This window comes from Achroia grisella, unplaced genomic scaffold, assembly GCF_030625045.1.
Source record: "Achroia grisella isolate CSIRO2021 unplaced genomic scaffold, CSIRO_AGI_Agris_v1 utg780, whole genome shotgun sequence".
Classification (NCBI taxonomy): Eukaryota; Metazoa; Arthropoda; class Insecta; order Lepidoptera; family Pyralidae; genus Achroia; species Achroia grisella.
The window spans coordinates 1,033,005-1,056,635 of NW_026713020.1; the positions used below are offsets into that span (position 1 = coordinate 1,033,005).

At 32.8% G+C, this 23,631-nt stretch overlaps 2 protein-coding genes across 2 annotated transcripts; one reads left to right on the forward strand and one right to left on the reverse strand.

The window, feature by feature from the left end:
- Positions 1-338: 338 nt before the first annotated feature.
- On the forward strand, positions 339-13,716 carry LOC131851117 (glutamate receptor ionotropic, kainate 2-like). The gene is made up of 16 exons (XM_059201549.1): positions 339-467; positions 547-684; positions 1,416-1,519; positions 2,189-2,351; positions 3,176-3,390; positions 3,937-4,086; positions 4,523-4,732; positions 5,519-5,719; positions 6,032-6,262; positions 6,766-6,989; positions 7,169-7,306; positions 7,945-8,143; positions 11,065-11,299; positions 11,936-12,051; positions 12,433-12,585; positions 13,200-13,716. Exons 1-16 carry the CDS (start codon positions 383-385, stop codon positions 13,395-13,397), a joined length of 2,760 nt encoding a protein of 919 aa, XP_059057532.1. The 5' UTR covers positions 339-382; the 3' UTR covers positions 13,398-13,716.
- A 95-nt stretch (positions 13,717-13,811) lies between these two features.
- LOC131851068 (glutamate receptor ionotropic, kainate 2-like) lies at positions 13,812-21,873 on the reverse strand. The gene is made up of 15 exons (XM_059201491.1): positions 21,792-21,873; positions 21,290-21,433; positions 20,441-20,550; positions 19,784-19,940; positions 17,402-17,610; positions 17,149-17,331; positions 16,701-16,853; positions 16,135-16,572; positions 15,805-16,028; positions 15,578-15,715; positions 15,279-15,477; positions 14,936-15,167; positions 14,731-14,843; positions 14,304-14,462; positions 13,812-14,023 (listed from the first exon to the last, which is right to left on the reverse strand). Exons 2-15 carry the CDS (start codon positions 21,366-21,368, stop codon positions 13,835-13,837), a joined length of 2,583 nt encoding a protein of 860 aa, XP_059057474.1. The 5' UTR covers positions 21,369-21,433; positions 21,792-21,873; the 3' UTR covers positions 13,812-13,834.
- Between the last annotated feature and the right edge of the window lie 1,758 nt (positions 21,874-23,631).

Sequence of the window (23,631 nt, forward strand, 5' to 3'; positions counted from 1 at the left end):
TTTAAATTAAAGAGTATTAATATTTCTAACACAATAAAGAAATATATTTCTCTAAACTTAAAACACAAGAACTTTTTATCATTTCACATTTCGAAGTCTATGAATGAACGTACCAGTAAAAATAATATATAATAACGATTTAAAAAATATTTTAACACATTCATACTTAAACTATTTCCGTAGTTATCAATAATGAAAGAACGTTTCGTCAATCGTGACGAATGCCCAACGTCGCGACGGTAGCGGGCGTAGCGATGGGTAGCGTCGTGACCTAAAATTGTTTTCCAAAAATACTTCAGATCGTGTGGAAGCGTCCGTCTTATACTACGCGACATCCACACATCAACACAATAATCTACTCATAAATGGCGACAAAACCAACATGACGCGCATTGAAATACTATTTTTATTTCTCTTCTATCCATTAATACCAATAAATGCAGCACGAACGATCAGTTTACCCATCGGTATGTTATTCCCAAGCAACAAAATCAAATAGTAAGCAACGTACTTATTACATAGTTCGAATTGTTTTGTTTGTTTCAGGCGGTCTTTTCAATAGCTACACCCAACCGAGCTCGAAAGAGGCATTCGAGAATATAATTAAAATGGGTGATTCTAAGGTGTACTATGGCAAGACGATGTATTCTGATGCTGAAGATAGTTACTCAACAGCTTTAGAATGTAAGTTGGTACATGGTATTTAAAAAAAATGATGTATTCAATTTGTTAAAATTTTTATATTTGAAAGAACTGTTTTATATACCAGACCAGTAAACCATATGGATATCATGCGAATGGCCAGGTAGAATACTCATGAAACTGAACCGCTTTCACGAAGAAATAAAAGCCAAATATATCATTTTTTGTACGTTTCATACTAAATTAGTCACAGTTCGGTTGTTTAAACTACTTTTTAATTTTCCGTTTTGCAGCTTTAGGAATGTTGTTTAGTTTCATGAATACTGTCACAGGCATTATTTTTTAGTACTATCTGTTTATTTTCCTAATACTCCTTTCCTAAATAAATATTTTATTTTTATAATAAACACATTTCTTTTTTTATTTAAAGCATTCATTTTTTTTCTTATTATTTAATTAATCACTATTCGACTTAGTTGTTTTACTAACAGCGTTGATACGAATCAGTTCATATTTTTTTCTTATATATTTATAGATTGCGTGCAAACTTGTGTTTTCTGTGTTTTTAAGAATATTACATTTTCTTTATTATAAGATTTTATGATGATTTGATGATGTCGTAATTTTTTTTGAAAACATGATATGACACCATAATCGACGTCCTTGAATATACTGTCTTCTACAAATGTATAAATTGCTACTCATCTAAAGTCTTATAGTTTTTGTATGATGAGACAGATTGTACGTTATATTTAAATTGCTTCTTTTTACAGTATGTCAACATACTTCAGAAAATAATGGCATAGTAGCTTTGATTGATGCCCGAGCAACAAACGGTCTTTGTGATACTGTATGCTTACTTTGCAATAGATTTAATGTAAGTAATCTAATAAAATTTAATAATGTACGTATAGCACGAAGACACAATATACCTAGTATTTATACGTAAGTGATATGAACACACTTATATTTACATCTTTAAGACTGACATCCCAAATGAGAATATCAGAAACATGTTAAATGTAGACATTGTGGTGAATTTGATATTTCCATGTTGACTAGGTATATTTGATTTCCACGTAGCAGGAGGCGAGCCTACCACCGTAATTAATGTAAATACGAAAATTAATTGTTCAACAGCTCTCGTTTCGTATACGACTTACTGAGACAATAATTTTAGCTTTTATTCCTCAAAATTATGCTTTCATTCTTGATTTAATTTATTTTACACATCAATATTGGCCTTACATTTGAACTGATTTTATTTTATATGTATATTATTAGTCATTTAATTTGAAAAGAGAATCGCTAATATATGTTCAAAATAACTAACTTTAAACTTATGAAATATTTTAACTAATTTCGTCTCTTAACACTATATAAAAAAAATATATTTTTTTATATAGTGTAAAGTTGCACAGTTGAATGGAGAACCTTGATGAACTCGGTTGAAATCATTAAACTTTCGACTACAGTAAATACGCACTTATTTATCCTAAAACTATAACGGCTTAAACGAGGCTCATTAATTTTAATGTGATTTCAGATACCACATCTATCTTTAGGTTGGGAACCTCCAAATACTTTGACAGAAGAAATATTTACATTTTCTTACTATCCACCACCGGACCTAATTTCCAAAGCATACGCAAGACTTATCAAGGATCTTGAATGGGATAAGTTTTCAATTTTGTACGAAGACGATAACAGTATGTATTATGCACTAACATTACCTACAAAATGTAGAATAATATTTATTAGCTAGTTTAGGTTATGAACGCTGAACGGTTAGTATTTTTATTCTTTGCTGTATCATTTGAAAGTACTTTTAGTATAGTCGGTTGAAAAGTGGGAATATGTTTCTTTTCTTTAATTTAAATCGGTACTTTTTAATAATAATAATAATTCAATAACATCTGTGTTTAATAAGACATAAGATGTTTTGTTAAACACAATATTGATTAGAATAACTATACAGCAAGCTTGCAACATGTGAATATGTTGCAAGCTTGCTGTATGGTTATTCTATGTCTATTGGAAATTTACATTTAGTTGATACTAGGACACATATTTTTCAATTTATGTAATTGTATATTTGGTTTATATTATGTCCCTGGGATACCACATATCACACACAAACACAGATACACATCTATTGATAAGTGGCATGAACAGCAACATGCACTATAAAGTATATCTATATATAAAGGTATTGAACATAGATTATTAATATTTTATATGCTTATTATTTCGAACATAATAATATAGATAAAATTAATTTCATATCCTTTTCACCTTCTAATTGTCTATGTGTACTTACGTACAATTTGACACTTGAACGGTCGGGTCTTTGTTAGGTCAAAATCGTGTGTTTCTCAAATCGGACCATCAGACCCAACTAGCCTATTTAAGTATTAATTTCTTGGTATCCCACAAATCATATAATATAATCGTTTTAATATGCAAAAATGTGAAGGATTTTTTTTTATTGTAATTCAATAATATCGCCTAATAATATATTCCTTTATTGTAGGTTTTATTCGCCTTCATGAAATAATAAATACGTGGCCCCAGGAGAAGAAGCCGATTGTATTCAGGAAATTAGATCCCACTGGGGATAATAAAGAAACATTTAAATATATTCTAAAAGCAGTTCATATAAGTTATCACGTACTAGATTGTGATATTAATAATGTATTTAAGTATATGAGGGAAATTATGCAAGTTGAAAATTCTACGGAGTATCTGGTAATAATTTCCTTTAAATTATTTATTAAACCGCAACATTGTTTGAGTATACATATATCTCAAGCTTTAACGAAGTGTGTTTGTTTGTCTGTGTGTGTTCTTGGTGCCAAAGTAATTAAATTGATCTTTAAGAAAGGTACAAAAGTAATAATTATGAAGTGAAAGAATATAGATTGTTTTTATTAGATACAATAACTTCATCCGGACTGACTCGTCTACAATATTCACATTTAATTTTGCATATTTAGATTCACCTATGTGGCGTGCTCAGATTTTAGCCAAGAATCACAATTCATTACGTATTCATTTAAATAAACAATCTTAATTCGTTTACGGAGCCATGAACAAATTAGGAATATCCATTATCTTTGTTTCTATGATTCCTTTCATTCAGTCACTATTAGAGATTTTCTCTTTGAACATTTATTTTTCGTTGATAACTTTGCTCCGCAATTGTATAATTTCGAAATTGATCAAGTAATGACGATACTGGTTAAGAATGTTGAATGACACAATATACATGATATAACATTTTTAACATTTCAGAGTTTTGTATTAACGGATCTTAATTCATATACCATTGACTTTAATGATATTCCCAGCTTATTAGCAAATATTTCTACAATGCATTTAACTACGAGTGGAGATGACAAATGGACAGATATTGGAATTAATAAAAATAAAGGAGCAATAAGGGTAAGATATTAAATTTTGTACAGTAGTTTAGCAAAAAACTTCCACTTAGCAGATAATTTAAGTACTTATGAATACAAGATATTTACAATGCCATATTTAAAAAAAAATTGGTAACGATCAAATAAACAGTTTGTCTATCTATTTGTTTGTGTATTTGAATAATTGTGATCTTGTGAAAACATTTGAAAAATGATACTGAGAATAATGATAAAAGTTTCTTTTTCACGCTTTTTGGATGTGGTGTATTTACTCAGAAGTAACAACTACTATTTACTACTGAATTAAATCACTTAATGATAATTTTGATTGATTTACTATCACGATACCAGGAATATTTTATAAGTGCATTGCACTTATCAGTTTCGTGGCTTTTCTTTTTTATATTCCATTGACAAATATCTGCTAATTGCTAAACTTACTTTACTTTGATTTTTAGTTAGAATCGGCCTTAGTTGTCGATGCTTTGAATCATGTTGAAAAAGCTATTAGAGCTATGCAACAGGCAGGCGATGAAGAGGGACCGAGTATTTCACTAAGACCGCATCTACCACCGGAACCGCCGTCTATATGTTACAAAGATTCTAAAGCAGACTACGAAGCTTTTGCTTGGGCATCTGGAAATATTTTGAGGGAAGCTCTTTTAAATGTACGTATTTCCTGTTTGTGTTGCTTCATTAGAACTACTAGAGATTTATACTTTTTACATTCACTTACATGATTATGGTTGGGAGTTGTTTGACTTTATTTTATATACGATCTATCTAATCTACCTTTTATCCTTTGATATTGCATTGCATTATTCTCAGAAGATTCACTAATTTTAATGATGACAGGAAATATGACAAAATATTACTACTCTGCGGACGAAGTATTCTCTGTGAAAGTTGCACAAAGTTCTTTGGATACGACGCTGAAACTGCGACTCATCAAATAATATTATCCGTTAGGGATTTCTGTTGATACGTGACATTTTTTGACATATGGGAAGTGCATGAAGAAGGAAATGTTTCTTTCTTAAAAGAAAAAATATGGATATAAATGCTGAATGTTTTTGAATAATCATAAAATACTTGATTTTGAACTTAATTAAGTTAAAAAAAAATCCCTGAAATAAGGGCTTGCCGGTGTAGCGGTTTAGCTCACGTTCGACAGTCACGACTATATTCTGTACGATGTTCTTGACACACTCATATATTTATGAGTGTCAGGGTTTATATTGATATGTGTTAATATATTTACGATAAAAAAAATGTTTAAGTAATATCTATCCGAAGTTTAGTTACAATAGCATATACTGTTTAAATTCTGACTAGATGGCTTTATGTGAAATGTTAAGGTTATTATCATATTACTATAAATAATATGAGGTCATTTGAATGACATTAATAAAAAACACATTTTATATTATGTGTGTGTTGTATGATATTTTCAGACAACGGCTTTAGGCTTCACGGGAAATATTCAATTTGATGAAGGAGGGAGAAGGACAAACTTTACTTTACATTATTCGAAATTGAGTAATGATGGCCAGTTTGTAAATATTGGACACTGGGACTCTAAAACGGATTTTATTACAAAAGAGAACTATGTAACAGACCGCTCAAGGGCTTTGGTATACAACACTAAAATAAGGGTAATATATACATATGTGTATATTTTATTTTATTAATTTCTATATATATTAGGCTATGACCGAATAAGATAATCTACCCAAGCGCAAAAGGACCAGTAGCAAAAGACGATGTACTATGACGACGATCGACTTTAATTAATGAAATAAATCTAAATATAAATTTTGATGTTTTTCTGTTAAATCTATCACGGGACTATGTTTGTTTCTTGTTGATTAACCCTATACCTATATATATCCATTATATTCGTTCATTAACTGTAATAGAGATTTTACTTTTTCGAATTAACATAATATAATGATATGTGGTTATAGGTAGCAACCAGAGATGAAAAACCTTATTATGGCATCTATGAAAATCCAAATGGTACAAGCGAGTACCGAGGTTACGCAGTTGACTTAATTGATGCAATATTTGAAGAAATAAAAGAGAAAGAAAATGTTGAACTGGAATATGAATTTTACATAGTTGATGGTAATAAGCATGGTAATCTTATAGCTGGAACAAACAAGTGGGATGGACTCATTGGCGATTTAATAGAACATGTAAGGAAAATAACAAAATTTATATTAAAATGATATGAACTATTGTTATGCCGGTTTTATTAACTGAAACGGCAACATGCTGACGCCCTCCCTAATGGTAAGCGGTAATCAACGCCTATATACACGAACAGCACAGTGGATCCCACTTATCGTTGTTAATCCAGAGAACTAGGATACTATGCTTCTTATGACGTAATTTCACTGACTAATCTGCACCCTACAACCCCAACACAGCTTACAAAGCAAACTGCTTGGAGGTCGAAAAGGCGAGATTAAGGTCATTTTACAGTCTACTTGAACCTCTGGTAAAAGTCTGAAATCAAGCCTTACAAATTTATGGTAAATGCACAGTAGTATTGAATTGCATTGAGAGTAAAGTATGCTTCTTTGTGTTTTTTTGTAATTTATTTTTAATGCATTCTTTTGCAATTGCAAGATATTACAAATTTCACACTATATATGATAAAGACAGAATCAACCACAATATAAATATTGTTTTGCAGAAAGCTGAATTGGCAATATGTGATTTAACTATCACTTCGGAGAGGAACGCTGTTGTTGACTTCTCTATACCCTTTATGTCTCTGGGAATCAGTATGTTATTCAAGGAACCCGATCCCGTAGACCCAGATATGTTCTCATTTATCAACCCTCTAGCGTTGGATGTCTGGTTATATTTGGCAACAACTTACATAATAGTCTCATTTGTACTACTTATTTGTGCAAGGTAGTCAACGATTAAAATACTTTAGTTAAATCCTATTCGACGATTATTCTGAGTGAATTAAATAAAATCTAAATGATGTTGAAATATATTGTATAATTTGAAATTGGTCGAATCAAATTAAATAAAATAAATAAAAATTATATCATTGTCTTATCACATTGCACATATATTGTTTTTAGAATGAGCCAAGATGATTGGGTCAACCCACATCCGTGTAATCAGAATCCGGAAAATTTGCAGAATATCTGGAGTCTATACAATTGCATGTGGCTCACAATGGGTGCTATTATGACTCAGGGCTGCGATATATTGCCAAGGTATGACAAATGGTAGGGTTAAACTCTATTATTTTCCGCCTATATTCAAATTTATAACACTGAAGTATGATCAATTTGTAATGCTACTACAGAATAATTTGTCATATTACTTTATTGTCTTTGTTCAATTATCTTCTGTATATTGAATCTATGAACATAAGAAATAAAGAAATAATTATATCAAAAAGAACTTTTTTCACATAAATATTTCTAATAAATAAATAAGAAGAAAAAACGAAGAAGAAAATGCTTCTGTCTAAATTATACACACAATTATGTACAATGACCGAAATATTTAATATTATTTTTGAGACATAAAATATTTAATTTTTGAAGTAAAAGACGTAGAGTTTAATTATTTACTTTGTTGTTTTTGTTTCTTTTTAGAATGAATATACCAGAAAAATATTTATTTAAATATATAATTTAACAGAGGGGTGTATATAAAACTACTTCGCAGTCACTTTCAATATTAATATATTCAACGATATTTAGGGTAACATTGCATCGAATTCATGTTATTGTTTTCCAAAGGAAATTCAGATCAACTCAGATTAAGATTTCTTACTAAGTTCAATTCGGATAATCATGTTGATGAATCTGCCTGCATAATTCTTTTTTGTATTCTACCTTTTCAGAGGAAAAGGATCACGTTGGACTGCTGGTGTATGGTGGTTCTTTGCCTTAATCATCACAGCGTCTTACACCGCTAACATGTCTACGTTCATTAGTAATGAACGTCGCAGTAATGAGATCACCAATGTCAAACAACTTTCCGAACAAACTAAAGTATCTTATGGTGCCGTGTACAATGCTTCTACTTATAATTTCTTTAAGGTATTATTATTATTTGGCGTGTGGTGCCGCTGTAAGAATAGCATCACCCCCTCTCTTCCCGTGGGTGTCGTAAAAGGCGACTAAGGGATTCATCGACCAGTGGACGGGCAGCAGCGTTCTACTGAGTAACTACCATCATACTGCGATCGCCAACCCGCATGCCATGCGTGGCGATTATGGCAATATGGATTTACACCCAAGGCCCCGGCCCCCAGTCCCCGGCGGCCCCGCTAGTCTTGACCATGGTAGCGGTCATGGAAACGGCGGGGCAGGGGGTGCGAAGAATATCCGGGTAAGACCTAGGCTACTCCGGGTAAGGCTACCACAAACGACGACCACTGGCCCTGGCAACATACAACGTTCAAACACTGCGGACCGACGAAAAGTTAACTGAACTGGAGGAAGAGTTGAGCAGATTGTACTGGCATGTCGTGCGATTATCTGAAGTACGAAAAAAGGGGGAGGATTCGATAGTCCTGAAATCCGGTAATCTGCTTTACTTCCGAGAGGGCGATCAACTGTCCCAAGGCGGTGTCGGGTTCCTCGTCCACAAGTCCCTTGTGAATAATGTTATCAAGGTCGAGAGCGTGTCGACTAGGGTAGCGTACCTGATACTCAGAATTACCAAACGGTATTCGTTGAAGGTCATCCAAGTGTATGCTCCAACTTCGACGCACTCCAAGGATGAGGTTGAGGCTATGTATGAGGATATCTCCAGAGCCATACATAGTACAAAGACTCATTATAACGTTATCATGGGGGACTTTAACGCAAAATTGGGCAAATGAAGCGGTGATGAGCTGAGAGTGGGGCAATTTGGTATCGGTGACCGGAACTTCCGAGGTCAAATGCTGGCCGAATTCATGGAGAAGGAGAGCCTCTTTATGATGAACTCCTTCTTCAGGAACACCGGAAACCGGAAATGGACGTGGATTAGTCCCGATGGTGCCACAAAAAACGAGATAGATTTCATCTTGTCAACGAGAAGCCCATCGCGCAGAAAGAACTGGAAAAATATCTATCTCTACCCTCAAACTGATGGATGAAAGGCGAAGTATGGTCCTGCAGTGTCCGACTGACGCTTCCCAGTATCGGCAACTTAGCAGGCAGATCTCTAAGTCCTTGACTCGTGACTTACGCCATTTTAATATTCAACTCCGTCATCCTCGAGGGCAGAACGCCTCAAGCATGGCAAAGGGGTGAGGTGTTTCTGTTCTTCAAGAAGGGAGACAAATCGCTTCTGAAGAATTTCAGACCCGTAACACTGCTAAGCCATGTTTATAAGTTGTTTTCGAGAGTCATCATGAATCGTCTCACACGCAGGTTTGACGACTTCCAGCCTCCCGAACAAGCCGGGTTCCGAAAAGGCTTCAGTACCATAGACCACATTCATACGCTGCGGCAGGTAATTCAGAAGACCGAAGAATACAACCTGCCACTTTGCTTGGCGTTTGTGGACTATGAAAAAGTCTTTGATTCGATCGAGACGTGGGCTGTGCTACAGTCTCTCCAGCGGTGCCAAATTGACTATCGATATATCGAAGCGTTGAAATGTTTGTATGAAAACGCCACTATGTCAGTCCGCCTCCACGATCAGAATTCGAAGCCTATCCAACTGCAGCGAGGTGTCAGACAAGGCGATGTCATATCGCCAAAGCTGTTTACCGCTGTATTGGAAGATGTCTTCAAGCTTCTGGACTGGAGCGGGCTGGGCATCAACATTAACGGCGAGTACATCAATCACCTTCGATTTGCCGACGATATCATGGCTGAGACCCTGGAAGACCTTAGCAAAATGCTCGAAGACCTCAGTAGAGTCTCACAAGGAGTAGGTCTTAAAATGAACATGGTCAAGACGAAAATTATGTCAAACGTCCATGTCGTACCTGCTCCCGTAAAAATCGGAGATTCTACACTCGAAATTGTCGATCACTACCTATACTTAGGGCAAACTATCCAGCTAGGTAGATCCAATTTCGAGAAAGAGGTCAATCGTCGAATCCAACTCGGATGGGCAGCGTTCGGGAAGCTCCGATATATATCTTTTCGTCCAAATTTCCGCAGTGTCTTAAGACGAAGGTTTACGACCAATGTGTGTTGCCAGTGATGACTTACGGAACAGAGACGTGGTTGCTAACTATGGGCCCCATCAACAAGCTCAGAGTCACTCAGAGGGCAATGGAGAGGGCTATGCTCGGAGTTACTCTCCGTGATCGAATCACAAATGAGGAGATCCGCAGAAGAACCAGAGTGACCGACATAGCCCGAAGAATTGCGACTCTGATGTGGCAATGGGCAGGGCACATAGCTCGTAGGACAGATGGCCGTTGGGGCAGCTAAGTCCTTGAGTGGCGACCACGGACCGGAAGACGCAGCGTGGGAAGGCCTCCAGCAAGGTGGACCGACGATCTGGTCAAGATCGCTGGAAGGCATTGGATGCGAGCAGCGCGCAGGACCGAATGTCGTGGAGATCTTTGGGGGAGGCCTATGTCCAGCAGTGGACGTCTTCCGGACTGCGATGATGATGATGATGATTATTATTGTTTATTTTAGTATATTATGTTTATAGTATTTCATTATATTTTCACAATGTAAACTTAGATGTGGTCGTCAGAAATATTATGAACTGCTGACGTGTGAGCGCAACACTTCAAAACAATGCAATATTGTTTTTTTTATATTTTTATCACTGAAGTGTTAGTCAGAAATAAGCTCTAAAAAAAGTATTTAATATTTTAATAAGTGATGTATTAAAATATTTAATACTTTTTTTTGTCTATTTTATTATCTTTCTTTCTTTTATTATTTATCTTTTTCGTCAGCCCTAAATCGTAATCCTAATAACGATTTGGGACAGAGGAAAAATATTAAAAAGCCAATATTATAGCCGCCTATGTCACGTACATAACTTCCAATTCCAGAACTCAAACAATTCCGTTTATCAAAAAATTTGGAGTGTAATGGTGTCGGCAAAACCAAAAGTATTTACTAATAACAATGAGGAGGGCAAAGAGCGAGTTTTAAAGAGCAAAAATGGAAATTACGCATTTTTCATGGAGTCGACAGCAATAGAATATTTTAGACAAAGGGATTGTCGTTTAAAAAATGTAGGCAATAAATTGGATTCAAAAGAATACGGCATTGCTATGCCAAAGAGTAAGTACCCGATGAACAGATCTGCAGTTTCAGTATTCGCATTTAATGGTATCTAATTTATTATATAATCTATATTAATAATTCCGTCAAGGGGTACGGTAGACTCGAACGAAACCTTATGTGAATAACAAAACATAAAAAAATATTGATTTCGAGTAGACAACATATATCCGCAAAATTCGGATTATGGAGTATTTCGTTAAATTCTAATGACACTGACAAACAAACCGCAGCATCTTTTCATTTCATTTTCTTCACTAGTCGCGAAAATTTGTTTTTTACTTTGATAATATTCCATGACACAAAGCAATTTTTTTTATTAACCGAGTTCTTTTTGACTTAATATTTACAAAAAAATAAAAATTATTTGTATAAAATTTTTGCACATTTTATCTATATTTATTAAACACAATGAACCTTTACAAATCTATTTCATTCCATGAGAACCGATGACTACAGAAATATCTACCCACATTTCACCCGAGCGTAGCCGGGTTTTCATCTAGTGCTTATATATTTTCAAGGTTACTTACTCATGTTATTTAAGATTTCACTAGTTTAGTTATGCCGTGGTTAAGATTGAAGGCTAAGATGAGATATTTGCTAAAGATTTATATTTGACTCAAATTATTACAGATTATCCTCGTAGAGCATGGATAGATAATGCAATATTGTCTTTACAAGAATTGGGAAGGCTTACTGCACTGCAAAAAAAATGGTGGGAAGAAGAAGGCGACAGTCAGCATTGTGATGTAAGTACTGATATAATTAAAATGATTTTTACACAAGAATTAAAACTAACTTCTTTACTTTTTACCACTATAGGTGTGGTAATTAGACGCATTGTCAACTGTCGACGTCGTGATCTCGCTGTTATTCCTATTGCAAATATGGAGTATTATGTAATGTAGTTCTAAGAGAGAACTTTTCTACTTTCAAATAGAACTTGGATACATACATACATGATTATCAATCATAAGAAAGGCGGGGTCAACATGTATCTCTTAACTCGCTCTACCGATTTTGGTAAAAGACACTTATAGCAGTTTGTATTTGGCGTAATAGTCATGGATGGTATATGATTTCTCTTTTTGAATTGAGCCTACTTAACTTTTGATTAATTTATATTCCAGAAAAATGCTAAGAGCGAAGATGATGGTGGATCGCTTCAAATGAAAAATACCAGTGGTATTTTCTTAGTACTTGGTGTGGGAGGGATATTAGGCCTAATAGTGGCTATTATTGAGTTTTTATTCCATGCACGCCAGATTTCTGTTAAAGAAAAGGTAAGCAAAACAATTTGAATAAATTAAAAATGTACATTATATGCATATTTATGTAGTCACCACTAACATCGAATTCGCGACTATCGGAAGTATCGGAAGTATCGGAAGTAAGTGATAAACCACTAGACCACTGAGACTTTACTAAATAAATTTTTGATTATATTCATCATTTCATTTATGTGTCTGGTGTGAAGGGAGTTTATGGTAATCTATAATATTATCCCTATAATATTAGGCACCAAAATTATATATACTTATAATTTTGGTACAAATTATTGAAATATAAAACATATACATTTTTTACATATTAAATTTGTACAATTATAATCTACATAGTATAATTGTATTATTTGTAAAATTAATGTCACCAACATGGGACTAAAAAAGATTAATTAGATTCGGTAGAAAATTAATATACAAAATAAACAGGAAAATAGAGAATATTTTCTATTTAATTCTACTAAGTTTTATTTGTAATAAATAATTTATTGCTAAGCCACAATTGCGTATGTCTGCTCTTCCTGAAGGTTGACTGATAGATAATTCTATAGTATTAAGTATACATATATATACAGCATTATATTTTGTAGCATGTTAATGGTTAAATATCACAGGTGACATTCCGTGAAGCGTTCGCAAGTGAGTGGCGGGCGTCGTTGAACCCCCGCCAGTTGCACAAGCCTGCTGCCCCGCCTCGCTCAGCGCCACCCTCTCCTGGCTCTCAGTCACCAAGACGAGAACGGTCACAGTCGAGGGCCGTTTCTGTTCTACGAGCTGCTTCTTCCTTCATCAATTTTGATGAAATATACTAAAAACATACCAATATATCAGTACTAAAATTTTCGTTAGTAATATTATCTTATGAACTATGTAATATTATCTTTTTGTGGTATTAACAATACTTTTACACATAAAAATATTTTCATAATATTGTGGTACAGTCCAGTAATTCGATTTGTGGTATTGTGGTAGACAGTGTAACTTTTTTCTTTGTACTTTTATAATGAACTTTGTATGACATTTATAAATTTTAATATCAAGAGATATAAATAATAAAATAATTACCGAAGTTTTTGCGTATTTCATAGTAATAAAACTTTATTCAATGTTTAAAAATAAATAATTAAATAAAACAACATCATGCAATGAATATGTAATTTGTTTCATAATTACATTGAATTTTTGTACACTTACGTAAAAAATATTTTTGTAATAAATTGCTTTTGTATATGAAATGACAATCTCCTGATTATTTAAACATCTCAATATGGAATAAATCGGCGGCAGAACGAAGAACAGAGGAAGCTCTTGATCCAACTTTAGATTCAGAGGACTTAGACGCAGAGGATGATGGACGTGAATGATTTACTGGTTTTTCTGTTTCCCAGAAACTTAATGCAAATATTAGCTCTGCCCAGAATGCTTCTGTCTGAGTCATCTGTCATCAGAAGATAAAATGAATATATAAAAAGATAAATACAAATAAGACGACTTACAATAAATTGAACCATCCATATGAAACACCGGTGGTTCCGTTATTTAACGTTAATTTGTTAGTCTTGATTTTCCTTCGTTACCTCATATAGCTTTATCTTTTAATATGAAAATTTAATATGCTAATATATACAGTATTATAATAAAGTTAAAGAAGGCATGTGGGAAAACTATCTAATAAATAAATAAAATTATAATAGATATTAAAGAAATTTTAGGAATACCTTTTGCTCTATAGCAACCTCTCTGACATGCCATAGAAATTCAATAATTCCCATTCCCAAGGCTATACCACATCCAACACCAAGTACTACAAAGACACCGCCGACATTTTCAATCCCTAATTCTCCTGCACTGGCACCCTCTTCTCCAGCTTCTTCCAACTGAAAAGACGTAAAATTTAATAGAAACTAATAATATTAGTAAAAACTTGATATTTCTAAAAACAATATTTTTTTTCTGATACTATTACCTAACAAGTGACAAATATTGCTGTGTATAAATAATGTGCTGATTTTAATGTTTTAAGGTGCCTATGTGTTAATACATTTATTTTTCTCAGACTAACTTCTAGGGTTACTTGTTATTACTACTATTTTATAAGATCCAAGGTTTAAAAACTTTTGCAACTGTCTGTTCCATTTTACTTACTATGCATGCTCCAGTATCTGGTGCTTTCCACCAACGATTTTTAAGTTCAACTAATTTACCGCTTTCAGCTAATTTCAGTACGGCATTATCTACAGCAGTGCGATAAGATGAATCTGAAATGTTTTCATACATAATATATTTTACCTAGTATTCTCGAAAATGTTGTGGTTTAGTTTATTTATTAATATAGAAAACAATTACTCACAAAACGGCATAGCTATACCATATCCCTTAGAATCTAGTAGGCCTCCTACTTGCATGAGATCACAGTGTCTTTCCAACTGGTATTCTATCGCAGTAGATTCCATAAGAAATGCATAAGTCCTTTTACTTTTTAAAACTCTGTCTACCCCCTCATCGTTATTCTTCACAAAAACTGATGGTCGAGCAGACTCCATGGCAGACCACATTCTTTGATAAGTAGATACATTTGAACGCTGTAAAAATATCCAATATAAAATATCATTATGTGGCATAGAGTAATAATTTATAAATATTTCAGTTTTTATTAATAATTCTAAATTATTTATTAAGATAATAATGTTTACCTTAAAAAATGAGTATGTCGAGCCACCGTTTACAGTCCCGTATTTAATTTTTGTCTGCATAACTAGATCTTCAACACTTTTGATAGAATCATCCATAGCAGCATTAGTTAAAAACGCAGCTAAATTTGCCGTATATGAGGAACACATGATCATTCCAAAGAACCACCATAGTCCACATACCCATCGTGTAGAATAACCTCTATAAAAATATCATGTAATGTTTACAATATTATATGTAATGTAACATATAAGTATACGAGATATATAGATAGACAGATTTAGCAAAAAAAAATTCTTACTTGGGCAAAATGTCAGATCCTTGTGTCATTATAGAACCCATAGTAAGCCAACAAGAATTTTTCATGTGCCATATATTTTCTAACTCTTCAGGTGATTTATCGCATGGATGAGGGTTTTCCCAATCATTCGGAGCAAATCTAGAAGAACAAAAAAAATAAAAAGTAATATTAAGAAATACTAGGTAATTTAGCCATCCAATTTAACATATTAAATGTACATATCATACCTGGCTAAAATATGAAGCATAAATGATACCATTAGATATGCTGCGGCTACATATATCCATACATCAACAGATAATGGTTTTAAAAATGAAAAGAATTCTGGTGGTGGTGGAATTGCTTTTAAATACAAAATACTTATACCTAACGTCATAAAAGGCGTCGTAAAATCTACAGAAGATCTTCTTTCGTACGTTATTGTTAAATCACAGATTGCCAAATCAGCTTTCTGTAAAGTTATGGTATCATATTATCGTAAATATATAACTCATCAATAAACAATATTAAATTTAAAAGTAAAGTATTTATTATGATTTAAAGGTTATTGAACAAACCCTTTCTAAAAGATGTCCGATGAGGCCATTCCATTTTTTTGTTTCCTTTGAATATGACCCATATCCATTTCCCGGTACAATCTCAATTTCATAGTTCAAATTTAATGTCTCTTTTAATATTTCGTGTATCAAGTCTTTTGAGTATCCTTCATATCGATCATTTCCAGTTAAAACCACGCCTTCTTCCGGTATCTTTTCCACTAAATATGGAGCTCCAATACGCGAGACTACTTTAAAGGTTTTATTTTGCCATTTTTCAGCCAGTAGGTCAGATACTTCATTCGCCGATCTCATATAATCGTATCCAGTTTCGGGATTCCATTTTGCAATCATATTAAAACCACTGTTGGAGAGTTCCATTATTTCTAGGTTAAAATTTATACGCTCTCCTGTTACATTATCTAATATGATCTGGTCTGTAATGCCTATTATAGGATTCTGGAATTATAATTGTACATAAAATATTATAGATGTTCACAAATATTTTTAAATTACTTTTAACATCACATTACTTTTATTATTATTCATCTAGAAATTGATTAAACAAACAAATTTCATATACTGACTGTTAATATATGGTTAGTAAACTCTTCTCCAATTTCCCATATATCTTCTGAACCGCATTCGATTGCTTTTGCTTCTATTTTAAATTCTTCCGGTGCACTTTCTACTGCGTCTGTTATTAGTCTTGCTGCATCACTAGCTAAAGCTGCTTCAACCTGTAAAAACGTTTTAAAATTTTTATTACATTTGATTTTATATAAATACAATAACATGGCATAATTAAATTATCAGTGCCAAAATAAAATTATTATTACACGTCAAGAAAAAAATACTTCAGGATATGACATATAAAACAATACGGTTTAGTTTCAACAGGTATGTACGTACGTAGAAAAGTATTTAGTGAATAGCACTGTAATAGTTATGAAAAATTATAAAATATACAATAACATGCGACACCCAGTTAGTGCATGGTAGGTGTTTATTTTAAAAACAATAATACATATTTACCGTAATTTCATACGTTTGTCTAGGTATTTTTACATTAGACGACCTTGATTTCCAATCCGCTAAATAAGATCGGGTTCTTGAGTCTGAATGATCGAAAATTCTAAAACATGTTACGTTTGATAATCCATATCTTAGTTCTTCTAAGTCTAATGTATGTGCATTTAGGGACATGAGAACATAACTCTAAAAAAAAAATATTATATAAATGAAAGTAGTAATTTCGGAAAATAGAAAAAGAAAACAATATTCTTACCATATAATCTGTAAAAAAATTAACTTCATAAGCTTGTCGTAGGTACTCTAGCACTCTGTTCGCAGGACAATCTAGTATAATCCTTGTTTCTCCCGAAGCTTTCAATGATTTTAATAAAGGTCGGTTATCATCGCCGGGTTTTAATCTTTTTATTAGCCACTTATGTTCCGGATCAGCGTGTTTTATAATCTCTTGAAGTCTTATAAGACCTATATAATTAAATAAAATATAAATTATATTTTTTTCTGATGTCAAGTCTAAATGAAATTTTTCATTTAGACTCGACATGTGTAATGTCTAAAATATATTTAGTAGTACAATTGTAAAATGTTTACTAATATCCTAAAGATGTGAAGTTATTTTTTTAGTATTGAAATTTTTAGTTCAACCAATCGTCATGAAATTTGTTAATTGAAATTTAATATGTAGAATGCTATAGTGTCAATTTTCTATTGTAGAATAGAATAGAATAGAATAGAAAATTATTTATTCAAATAAAATTAATTTAAGCATTTTTGAATAGTCATAACAATTTGTTTTTTATCTACCACTCGTTCGGAAAGCTGTCTCATCACAAGAAGAACGAGCAAGAAACTTGTGTGTTGCTCTTTTAAATAATCCTTGTAAGTTTACATTTACAAGTCGCAACGTGTGAATAGAAACTACCAACAAGCACAATTTTTTTGGGGCAAATATAAATATGCAATAAGATTAAATCAGTCGTAGTGATAAGAGCAGACCAGTCCCTACAAGCAGCACTCGTTTACGAGTATGACGGATGAGCCAGCCATCACTGCGCTCGACCATATTTTAGGGAGCCCAATGACCCAGCCCACCACGCCGCCACATGTCTGGACATTTTAGTGAGCATGAGAACTCATTCCACACGACCAAGTCACAGCTACAAAAATTACTATATGCTAGTTACAGTAGTCGCACTTTACATAAGGATGCATGCGGCAATCAATACAAAAGCCACTACGCTATCATATATCAAAACAGCAGTATGAAAAATCAATTATAATGTTGTCCGCAAAAAAACTTATTCTTGCTATATATTGCTATCATCTATAAATTCATCTATCTTATAATAGGCTTTTTTACATAATTGCCTCTCTGTAAGATTTAGCGTAGACTCTGGCAGTTTATTATAGAATCTTACGCAATTACCATAAAATGATTTACTAACTTTGTGTAGACGGCATTTAGGTAAAATTAGCTTATTTTTATTGCGTAAGTTTCTACTTGTACAGTCTTTAAGTTTCTTGAAACTATCTAAGTTTTTCCTTGTATACATAATATTTTCATAAATGTACTGTGAGGCAACGGTGACGATATTTGATTCTTTAAAGCATTGACGTAATGAGTCTCTAGAACCCATACCATAAATAGAACGTATGGCTCTCTTTTGTAAAATAAATATAGTATTTACATCGGCAGCTTTACCCCATAGCAGTATGCCATATGACATAATGCTATGGAAATAACTAAAATATACAAGTTTAGCCGTCGCCACGTCTGTTAATTGCCTTCTAATTGCATAAGCATCAGAACTAAGTCTACTGGCTAATTTAGAAATATGGGGCCCCCATTGTAACTTCGAGTCCACTGTTATTCCTAAAAAAACGTGGGAATTAGGAAGCGTGAATTTAATACACTTAGTTTTGTTGGAGTTCAATAATAGATTGTTACATGTGAACCAATTTAATATAGCCGAGATAGCATAATTTACATCTTCTAATTTATTACATTGGCGACCAATTTTAAACACTAACGAAGTATCATCCCCAAATAACACTATATCTGCAACTTTCTCTACCATGTAGGGAAGGTCATTTATATAAATTAAAAAGAGAAATGGGCCTAAGATTGAACCTTGAGGAACGCCCATTTTTATATTAGTTCCCTTAGACTTTACACCATCAATATCTATAGTTTGCACCCTATCCTCTTTTCAGCTTTCATTAGACTTAGGTCATTATCTCTAATACCATAATGTTTGAGCTTGTACAAAAGTGTTTCATGATCTACGCAATCAAACGCCTTCGGCAAGTCACAAAAAACGCTGAGAGCATCCTGTGAGTTTTCCCATGATTTGAATATATGTGTAATAAGCGCTACACCTGCATCAGTAGTAGACTTGCCGGCAGTGAAACTGTAAATTTGTTACTCTCAATCACGTTTAAAATATATTTTTTCCTTGTAGTTTATTTTAATTGAAATAAATGTTGATAGATAATAATGATAATTTATATGATATTAGTTGCGATATATAAGAAATGCCATCATAATGACTCATTAAACATTTTTGAAAGCTTAGCTTTTAATACGCACTTTATGTTACTGATCATGAAAAAATATATAAACCGATTAAAGATATACCTTGGTCATCATCATAGAGAAGTGTGTAAGCATTCCAATCACTATCTTTTATGAAAAACGCAGCAGCTTTCGAAAGAGCAACTGCTTCGGGGTGCAAGTTAATGCCAGGAGGACTCGGCTGTTCTTGGCCTCGTACTCGAGGAGGCCGCCACACAGCCTGTAATTGTTTTATAGATTTCAATTTCTACAATTGCGGACATACTTCTTTGAGTGCTTATACAAATAAATAAATAACCTTCTCGACTCTTATGCCACATAGCCCAGATAAAAGTTCTTAACGATAAACGTAACAAAAACTTACATGCCATGTATTTATTGAAAAATTTGATACAATGGGCGAGAACCTCTTTCACTTGTATTAATTTTACAATGTTATTAAGTAAAAACATAAATTCATGATAAAGTTTCTGTTGTCGGGCTGATTTGAACTAATAACCTTGAGGTCCTAGTCCGGGCACCTTTAGGCCACTTCGCTCTTTAGAAGTTCTAATAATGTTAAAACCATTTATTTGACAATATTATTGACTTTGATTTCGCATTCAACAAAGTATTAGATATAATTTGTATACAGAGATGTAATTTTATACTTTGTGCTGTTGTTCTTGTAACTTTTGTTTATTATTATAATAAGGAGGTATAAATATAATCATTACTCACTTGGATATGAGGAATTTTCGAGGCGCGACAATGTGCTTCCACAATGGCGGCTGAATTTACGTCCATTGGACCATATATAGCGATCACTCCATCCGCTATCAGTTCACAAGCTATGGTATAAATAATAATAGCAGTCTGAATGAAATAAAAATATAGACAAAATGGATTATTCTAAACACTATATGAATTTATATACATAGGTATGACACAAATAATACCTGATCAATTAACCTATACCTACTGGAAATTACTGCATTTAAAATCACAATATCGTTCGGTTTTCTTAAAAATGTGAGTAATTTTTACTTAAACAGGAAAATAAAAATGTAATAATGCACTATACCAAATTATTACAAGACAAGGAACTGCAAGAATATACTAATATATTTATAATATATACTTTATAAAATTTATTAAGAAAAACGAGTACGAACGACATAATTGTTCGTGTTTGTAACAGAGAAAATATAATATATAATAGAAATGTTTCTAGTATATTTACACTAAATAAAACTGTAAGAATAGAGAAAAATAAGCTTATATATACTTTTTGGTTTAATCAAAACTAACACTAAACAGTATAAAAGAAAGTCATATATTTAAATAATAATTAATATTTGCATGTTTATACCTAATGAGTTACTAATCAGTTTAGCAGATTGGATTTCTTACGAAACTTGGTGTTAAACAAACATAATTTGACAACAATATCAGTTAATTGTACAAATACGAATAATTTAAAACAAATATGAACTCTTTCATTTTATGCGGTACAAGCCGGGTAAATCTAGTATATATCTCGAAACCTATTGATTAAATTGTCAAAATAAGGGATTATATTATACTTACCAGCTTTAGAAGCAGCAAAAATATCGCCAAACGGCGCATACAATACTTTTAGAACAAAATGATAATGTTCACTTTCCATGGAAGCTCTAGCAAGAGAAGAAGAGAAGGCTACTTCCGTCAATGTATTAGGTGGTAATATAGCACCTAAAATATACAAACTATGAAAGTATTCCTTAATATATAATATTATACATTCTAGTGACGCCCGAGATTCAGTAAGCGTGTACATTTGTAGATTGCTATATATTCAGGATGATCGACAGTCAACAATAGAAAAGTATCATTAATTGATTCATTAATTAAATTGAAAATTTGGTATAATTAATCATTGTCATCTTAGGTTAACCTGTATATTAAAATAACCCAAATTAAATATCGTATTTTTACGTTAAACATTACCACATAAATAGATAGACAGTTTTCTCATCGTATTAATCTTACTATTTTATTACATGTACAGATTATATTTGCTTAATTGAATTTAATAAATATAAATCCTTACCAATATTCACCACTGTTTTAAGCGTTTCATGATTCCGAAATACTCCTTCTGTATTTGTAAACACAAATGAAATAAATATAGTTGACATCCATTTTGCTCCTGCAAAATAAGATTACAACATTTATAAACGCAGGTTTGAAAATAAATGTTACAAGTACAGAATAGTACGAGTAAAAATTACGAATAAACTTTTTAATAGAACTCGCCTCGGCATTGTAGCATTTTATAGAACACGATCAAATATATGAAAGGGCTGAATAGTTTTCAGAGGCACAACTGTCGTTTCGTAACTATGTTACTAGCTATTGTTTTTAGACATGTGGCAAACATCAATCCGGAAATAGGAAAATACACGGAATATCTATCGGAAATACCGAATACACTTTTGTGCCGGCGTCAGTATAGTAGGCACGCGTCTCTAGTCGTGAGTTACTCGAGCGGCACTTGTTCCTAACGCCTGATGCATACGTTATCGCAACTGTTTGGCCAACCATATCGTATCTATAAATACGAATGTTATTTGTTACTGTCCTATTTAAACGTAAAAATAAGTATAATTGTCAATAAAAACCAAAATCCATGTAGTGGTATTGTATACATTAGCCAAGTAGGTATGGTGTAAATGATGGTAATGGAATTGTGCACCCACCTGCGCTATGAGTTTACGCTGGCGGGGTAATATGGAGGAAATGGTCAGGTCAGGTCAGTTAAGCCATTGTGGCAAAGTCATCTACAATGTATCATGATGGTTTCTAAGGGATCGTGGATGTCAGGATGTGATACTGTACTTTGCTATAAATGGGGTTTTTAGAAAAAAATTAAGAAAACAGAGAATGAGAAAATTTATTTAGTGGTTGCGAAGTTTACTTTCTCATAACAAAATTTGCGCTCTTTTTCTTTATATAAACTTGTACCATACAATGTAACATCAATGTAGGATCAATGTAACATCTAATATAACGAAAAGCTACTTGTTTTTTTAAAACCAGTTCTATATTACGTTACAACAGTTAAAATTCATGCAAGTAGGATTCTCTAGTAAATGACATAAATCGTTGTAGTAAACATTCCTGAATTTTTTATTTAATAAAACTACAATACAGGGCAGGTGAGACGAATGTGCCAGGGTCAGATCAGTTTGGCTGCGATCCAGACCACTGGGCCACTGTTACTATTATCGTCTATCAGCTGATGCTGCTCATTATGCATTTTAGAACTGTAACACTCATTTCATAATAAGATCATATCTGTTTTAATCAGTTAAATTATAAAAAAATATATTTGAAATGAAAAAGTGTGTCTGCCTGACAGACTTTTGTATTTAATAGCTACTCGCCCCGGCTTTTGCCCGGGTGTACATGTATTATATATATATAAACCTTCCTGTCGAATCACTCTATCTATAAAAAAAAAACCGCCTCAAAGTCCGTTGCGTAGGTTTAAAGATTTAAGCATACATAGGGACAGACGGCGACAGCGACTTTATATATTATATATTAACATAGTATATAATATAAATTATATACAATGTTAATATATAATTTATATTCATTATATGTATTCTATTATACTACTTACTCATATCACTACTTATTAAATTAATTTGAACTATAAAAACATTATTGAACAAATTACAATTTAACTGTATCAATTATAAAACACAAACAAACAGATTTACTACGACTAACTCATTAGTGATTTAAATTAATGCGTTGAATCTAAAGAAGTTTCTTTATGCCGTAACGACGGTAGTTGAAATTCCCGGGATTTCAGTTACGTTAGTTTAACTAACGTTGGGATCCCTCATTAAAATAAATTTAACGAGATCCACCTGAGATCT